Source organism: Caloenas nicobarica, chromosome 5 (assembly GCF_036013445.1).
Source record: "Caloenas nicobarica isolate bCalNic1 chromosome 5, bCalNic1.hap1, whole genome shotgun sequence".
Lineage (NCBI taxonomy): Eukaryota > Metazoa > Chordata > Aves > Columbiformes > Columbidae > Caloenas > Caloenas nicobarica.
In genome coordinates, this window is record NC_088249.1 from 29,119,843 (window position 1) to 29,127,209 (window position 7,367).

Sequence of the window (7,367 nt, forward strand, 5' to 3'; positions counted from 1 at the left end):
AAGAAAGAAATGCAAATATAATGTATGAATTAAAAAGCCCGTGTGAGGATTGAGTGATAACATGAAGCGTTATATATGCACTGGATGCACTTAATGAGCTGATGAGATTGGCAATACTCTGAAACCACTATATTTCCCCTCTTATCATTTGGCACAAGGGTCTTGCAGCACCTTTAACTAAGCTGAAGTGTAGTACTAAGCTGCATTACTGAGACGACTGAGATGCTCTTTTTTTTCCCCAGTAAATCTATGTCTGACAGTGAATCTAGCTAAGCATTTATTTTGTTCATGATTCAGTCAGAAAAGCTGTGTATGGCACTGAAGTGGCCACGTAAGAATGCGATAACACCTGTACTGGTAGTATCTTTAACATTAGAGACTGGGAGATTTTCTTACCTTGGCCACCTGAGTTACTGCATTAGCACCTATGGCAGCATTTGCAATATCTTCCAGTTTACTTCTCGAAATGGCAGAAATAAAGTTTAAGTAATAAGATTCATAAAGCTGGTTTCGAAGATCCTAAAAAGGAGGAAAACCACAATATTTTTTCTGAATAGGTACTAATCTATTTCTGACTAATTAAAAAACATTCTTACTTTTATTATGTGATGTTCCAATTATCCACAGTCAAACTAAATTTTTGGAAGTGCTTAGCTGTCTGTTCATACAGCCCTGTACACAGTGGTTTGACTACATAAATCGATTTAACTAACCTAACACAGAACTGCAAAAAAACCAGAAAATGAAATTTAAGCTACCGGATAGCGACTATTACTCCCCACTTTACCACTGACCAAAAGTACCCTTTGCTCTTCTTCTGTCCTTTGGTGAGGACGTCAACCTTCCATCAATTCCTCCCAGAGAATGTGAAAAACTGTGGTTAGCCCAGTCCAACACCCCTGCCCAAAGCAGAGTCAAATAGAGCAGGTGACTCCAGCCAAGTGCTGAACATCCCCAAGGATGGAGACTCCACAAACTCTCCTGGCAATCTCTTCCAGCATTTGGTCACCCTCATTAAACCAGCTTTTTCTTACGTTTAAATGGAACTGCCTATATTTTGATTTATGCCCACTTTATGCCTCTTCTCTTTCCACTCCTAAACATCTCTCTTCAAAACACAGAAGACCTTTCTACTTTCTTTGAAACTGGAACATTTGCATGTAAAAAATTTGAGTAATATTTTTATGACAAATACGTGCTAATATATAAAAAACGCAAGCAAAGGTGTTCAGGTAGGCACAAGAACTATATGTAGAATGGTCACACTCTGGTGAGTGCAGGAGTGCTTCACACACTCTACCTCTGTTGCATCCACTCATTTGAAACATTGAGCATGCAAGTTACCTGGCACATTCTGTCAATATTTTCTTCTGTTGGCATTACAAAGTAAACAGCTGGAACATCTGGAATAGCATCCCGATCTGAATGCAAAAGCCTGAAAGGTAGAAAAAAATACATCTTGAATGTGTTGCTCCTCTGATTTGTATAAAATTAGAAGAGTTAAAGAAATTATTTACTCACATAGACACGTTTAATTTCCTACAATTTCTTCCTATATTTAGCTAGATGTTAGCAAGAACAAGACACGGAAACCAGCAAAATCGTATCTGTAAAATCTTTGGCTGAATGTATTAATAGAGCTCTCCAAAGTTTATCCAAAGCTTGAAAAAAGGCTTCACAGATCTTCAAAAAGAGATTAATCCATTCAGAGAAAGGTAAAATACTGCATCCGCACAGTTCATATACCAATTATTAATTGCTGACATGATAACAAAAAACTGCAAATCTCACACTATTAAACTTGCCTTTCCTGCTCATTAAAACAAAGACAGGCAAGGTGCTTACATGTTTCTCTCACATTTCTGCTGATAAGTCAAAATGTTAAACTGTGTTTCCATTTCTAGCCTTCACTTAGTAAAAGCTAATAAACTTTTGAAAAAAAATAAATGTATCTTCAAAAATCATCCATGACTCTTACCACAGCTAAGGAATGACAATGAGCTAAATAAACATAATCTGGGGAAAGAGAAATCTCTTAAAATAGTACTTACAGATTCCGTATCTTTAACAAGAGACAATTACAATCTATGTGCATAAAGACAAGCAGAGAATACGTACAGTCCCGTGAAACAGTTTGTGTCGAAATAATTTTAAGACAGATGAATACAGAAGGAATTGTACAGACAGATTCCTCAAAAGACTTATTGGGTAATTCTTATTTTGGAGCAGGGAGCTCTTCTACTTCGTAAGAAATCTTACTGAACAGTGTTTGGAATGACCCTTCTACTCCCTGATTCTGAATAATACCGCCTGATTTTAGAAACAAACCAGGGTATAATCTTTATTTTAGCAGTTATTCATCAAATGATTTTCAATGCTCTGTTTGTGATTTTGGGTGACTATAAAATGAAGTTCTTTTTAGGGAAAAAAAAAAAAATTAAAAAATCTGATTTTTTTTACTTACAGATGCAAAGTGATCCCCATATCCCTCAGCTCTTTCACTGACAGCAAAGGTGAGATTATATCTTGGCCAAATCTGTCATAAATGAGAACCTGAAATAGATACACACCTTTTTACAAAGTGGATATATTAGAATATAAGATACAGTGGATACAGGAATTCAAGTTTAAGAACTACTGTCCTAACCTGAAAAGTGCTTAACATTTACCAATTTATAATACATCATTAATTTGTCATGGATTTCCATTTCTCAATGATAAAGGAAAATAAATTCATCACTTCCATCTCCTGAAAAGTGTCAGTCAAAGAGGAATGTGCTGTCAGAAACTTGTTATTTTGAGCGCAGAATTTCTCTACTGCATTTGAGAGGAAACAAAAGGAGAAGCAGAGAGGAAAAAAAGGAACTAGCAAAAAAAGAGACAACAGAATGGATGAAGAGACAGAATATATGCTTTGTAGTAGCAAAAAAATTCTCACAAATTACTTACTCTTTAAAGCTAATAAAAGTAGCTTGATCTCAGTTGTCCTAAATTTAAGGCTACCAATAGTTGTTCCTGACTGTGAGTTCATCTGTAAGGTATCATGTAGGTCTCTGCCAACAGGTGTCAATGAGACCTGAGTATTTTTCAAACATATTTACCTCAGTTGCTCATTAAAATATTGTCTAAAGAAGCAGTCATTGAGTTTTCAAGCAGCTAATGTCTCAAATATGTATTTTTCTCAGCAATTCTGATATATAATTCTGTACATTCATAACACACAGGAAAAAAATATTTTGTACAAGTTAAGAACATACATAAGATACTGGAGTTAGTTAAAATTTGAAAATCTGAATTTTTTTGAACACTATAATATTCTCCTATTCCCATTCAAATAGTTCTTACCTTCCATACTGGTTCTCCTGTGCTGTTTTTAACAGGAGGAACATTGAAGTTCAGCATACGTTTCAAAGCCACTGGAAAATAAAGCAGAATAATGCTTTACTCTCTTTACATTTCAACAACAGAGATTAAAAACATTACTAAGGCTTTATCATATGTTTCATTTAAGAGGAAAACCATCATAAAATATAAATGCAACAAGTCACATTTTCATTATTTTTATGCAGCTTTGACTGACAAGTGGCACATATCAGCTAGAATTTATGGACTCTGGAAGACATACTAAATGGAGAAAAAGCAAGTCCCAAAACAGAAAGGAAGAATCTCTCTCCTTACCTATACAGACTGCATTCTGTTGCAGTTTGCCTTAGGAATAATGCCAGTATCTTCCTGAAGATGCATTCTGTGCAGTAGGTACTAGTTTGCTTTATTCCCCTGATATGCTTTTCCTACCCCATAGGAACAACAGTATACACACAAGCAAAATATACCTTTTCACCTAACTAAAATTGACACACATTTCAAAACATTTTGAGAACTCACAGGAAGAAATTGCTGCTTTAAGTGGTACAAAAATACTCCTAGTTTGCAGCAAGAAAACTCTTTGAAACAGGAATGAGCTTTCATTTAACTTCCCATTCAAAACAAAAAACAAAGCAGATTCCTTCACCTACCTCTAACTTATAAATCTATTAAGCAAGGACTCCTTCCTAAATAAATGTATCTGACTCAACAATATACACTATGTGCTGTTCTCCCATCTCTGACTACAAGCAAAAGACTTTGTATCAATATAAGTTAGTGGCTACTGTGTTCAAACTCACAAACAAAATCATCACAAAGCTTTGCAAAGAGGAAAAACTTTCAGAAATCAGGGCAACATACACCACTTTGCCCATAAATGGAGAGCAGTAGAAATGGTTAACTTCTAACTCTTTGGCGGAAAGAGACTTGTGAGCATCCTCAGTGCATTTCCCCTGGGCTTTACAGTATCAGAAGACACTTCAGGCTGGAAAGGACCTCAGGAGATCTCCAGTCCAACCTCCTGCTCAAGCAGGGTCAGCTGTGAGGCCAGGCCAGGCTACTCAGGGATTCATCCAATCAAGTTTTGAAAACCTTCAGGAATGGAGATGCCACAAACCACCTTGTACAACCTGTGGCACCAGCTGTCCTCATGGTGGAAAAGCTTTTCCTTGTATCAGGTTTGAGTATCTCATTTCAGCTTCTGCCTGTTGCTCCTCAACCTACTGCCATACACCATCCCGGGGAGCCTGGTTCCATCTTCTCAGTGCCCTCCCCATAGGTATTGGGGAGTTGCTGTTAGGTCCTTCACCTGATAAACACCTTTCCTGTACTGGTAGCTGCAAACTGGACACAGTACCTAGATGTGGTCTCCTGGGGCTGAGTAGCAGGGGGACAAGCACTGGCCTCAATCTGGCTGCCCTCCTGTGGATATGGCTGAGGATGCTGCTATGCCGGGGCACACAGCCGGCTGGTGTTTAGCTCACTGTCCACCAAGAATCCTCACGGGCCTTTTGGGCAGAGCTGTTCTCCAGCCCGTCAGTCCCCTGCACTGTCAGCTGTACATTGCAAAGGGTTCCTCCCTTCCAAGCGCAGGAATTTACATTCGTCATTGTTGAATTCCATAAGGTCCCTGTTGGCCCATTCCTCCTGCCCACTGAGGTCTCTTGGAGTGGCAGCTCTGCCCTTGAGCATATAAACCGATTCGCCTAGTTTGCTGTCACCAGTACATGTAATGAGAGCGCACTTGGACATCCCCTCCAGGTCACTGATAAGAGATTTTTAAACAGGAAAGGTCACAGGACAGACCCATGTGGCACCCCAGGTGTTACTAGCCTTCAGATATACTATGTCTGATTAATCACAATCCCCTGAACCTGCACTCAACCTTGTCCATCCCTCCAGCTCGTAACATCCTAACTTGGATACAAGAAGACAACGTCAAGAGCCTTGCTGGAGTCAAGGTGAATGACATAGTCTGCTCTCCTGTCACCCACAAATCTAGTCATTTTATCACTGAAGGCAGGGTGGTCAGTCTTTGCCAAGAGGGTTCACTCCATGATTGACTCCAGAGCGACACAAAGGCCTGGGAGAATTTGTTGGTGAAGTCTGATGCAAAGAAGGCATTGGGCATCTCAGCCTTCCCTGTGTCCATCACCACTAAGTGACCGGCTCCATTTAGCAATGATACAACATTTTTCCTTATTCATATTTTTGTATAAAGCTACAAGGGTTTGTATTTTGGTGCTACTGGATCTGAAGCAGCTGCTTTGTAGAGTTGACCATTTAAATTAAAACTTGGCATAAGCTCTCTACAGAAGACAGCAATAAGACTAGTGATGTGCTGTGACAATCACAACAAACATTCCGCAAGTCTCTGGGTTTCTTTTTTTTTGTATTTATATTGCCACTTAATTTATATTTAGGCTGAATATTCTCTGGGATCAAGGATCAAGTTTTTATTGTGCTTGCACAATTATATGCTTTGCCTGGCTATGAACCAGGATAAAGGTCACAACAGATGTTGCACAGATGTAGTAATACAAACACTAAATGATAATAAATCCTTTCCTTTTTCTGAGTATCTTTCAGTTGTTCAATCTAATTCCTTGCAAATGATCCCGCCAATGGAAGACAACATGGGTTCTGGGGTAAAGGCTGACCGAAATAATCAAGTAACAAGGTGAAGCTGAGTAGAAAAAAATAAAGCTGTACGGAATAAGGGCTCAATGACAGTGGGCTTTGTCAAAAAGGTAGCAAAGAAAGGTAAAGGCCTGCAAAGGAACATCAAATAGTACTATTAATGGTATGGAATTAGGAATGAGATTACAGAAGTAGGCTGCTGGTACAAAAAGAAGATGAAGAATACTAGTAAACATTTAAAGTCCACACAGAAACTCAGACTGAAATTTTCAGGCAGATGATTTTAGACATTTCATGTTAAATAAACGAACCCAGAATCCTCTATACCACCAGAAGGATACTGCAGTTGTCAAGGAGAAGGTGACAAGATTACAGCTCAAACTACTCACAAAAACTTTGGCAAGCAAGGGAAGTAGGGGGCTATGGAGCTGACAGGAGCTTTTGGGTGGCACAAGGCTCCACAAAGCAGTATCAAGACAGAGGAGAAAGCATCAGTCACGAAGCTGTAGTACTGCATAAGAAAAGGCTGAATAACTAACCCGTTAACCATAGCAAACCTCCTGCATAACTAGTTGTAGTTGTGAATCTCGTATTCTCAATTACCTGAGGGTCAGTACAGGCTCCGAAGCCCCTGCATTGCCTTAACAGGAGCATCACCACAGAAGCTTTATTTTTGCACCACTAAACGCTGTTTCCCGTTGATCCCTGCTACGGGCAGAAAGGAAACCGAAACGGAGGGAGAGCACAACCCGTTCCCCACGGCCACGGGAGAAGGCAGCACCGCTCACGTCCTTCCCGGGGGGCGATTTCCGCACCGCGGCGGCACCTGCGGGCACGGCCCCGGGGCCTGTGCCCGGCGCTGCCCCACACACGGCCCTCGGCAGAAGCTTTGGCCAGAGACCCCGGAGCCCCGCTCCCCCGGGCCCGCCGCTGCGGAGGCAGCTGAGCGGCGGCCCAGCTGCCCCGCTCCAGCAGCCGCGGGCTCCGAGCAGGCCGCCGTGCCGTTGCCGGGAGACCCAAGCCGGGTGAGAGGGCGCGAATCCCCCGGCGGCGGCGAGGCGCCGGAGACGCCCACGTCCCGTCCCGCAGCTCCGCCGGGGAAAAGGGCAAGGCAGGCAAAAGCCTCCGGCAGCACCGTGAAGCTGAGCTTGCTCCCTCCGCACCCCGAGGGCCGGGAACGGCAGCTGCCGCGCCGCGCTGCGCTACGGGGCCGGCGGGAAGCCGCTCACCTGTTTGCTTCTCCCGGATACCGGCCGCCATCTTCCTACGCCGCCAGCCCGGCCTCGGCGCGGCGCCCCGCCCACCGCCGCGTACGCAGCCGCCGGACGACGTGGCGGCCCGGAGGGCGGCGGGAGGCGGGT

General features: G+C 42.2%; 1 protein-coding gene across 1 annotated transcript in view; it reads right to left on the minus strand.

The window, feature by feature from the left end:
- Nucleotides 1-7,302, minus strand: part of SCFD1 (sec1 family domain containing 1) — a 53,186-nt gene extending 45,884 nt beyond the window's left edge. The window contains exons 1-5 of the mRNA XM_065635178.1: nucleotides 7,236-7,302; nucleotides 3,346-3,416; nucleotides 2,465-2,553; nucleotides 1,345-1,435; nucleotides 397-519 (exon numbers count right to left, since the gene is read on the minus strand). Coding sequence (XP_065491250.1) covers nucleotides 397-519; nucleotides 1,345-1,435; nucleotides 2,465-2,553; nucleotides 3,346-3,416; nucleotides 7,236-7,266 — 405 coding nt within the window. The 5' untranslated portion in view covers nucleotides 7,267-7,302. The remainder of the gene's footprint in view (nucleotides 1-396; nucleotides 520-1,344; nucleotides 1,436-2,464; nucleotides 2,554-3,345; nucleotides 3,417-7,235) is intronic.
- Between the last annotated feature and the right edge of the window lie 65 nt (nucleotides 7,303-7,367).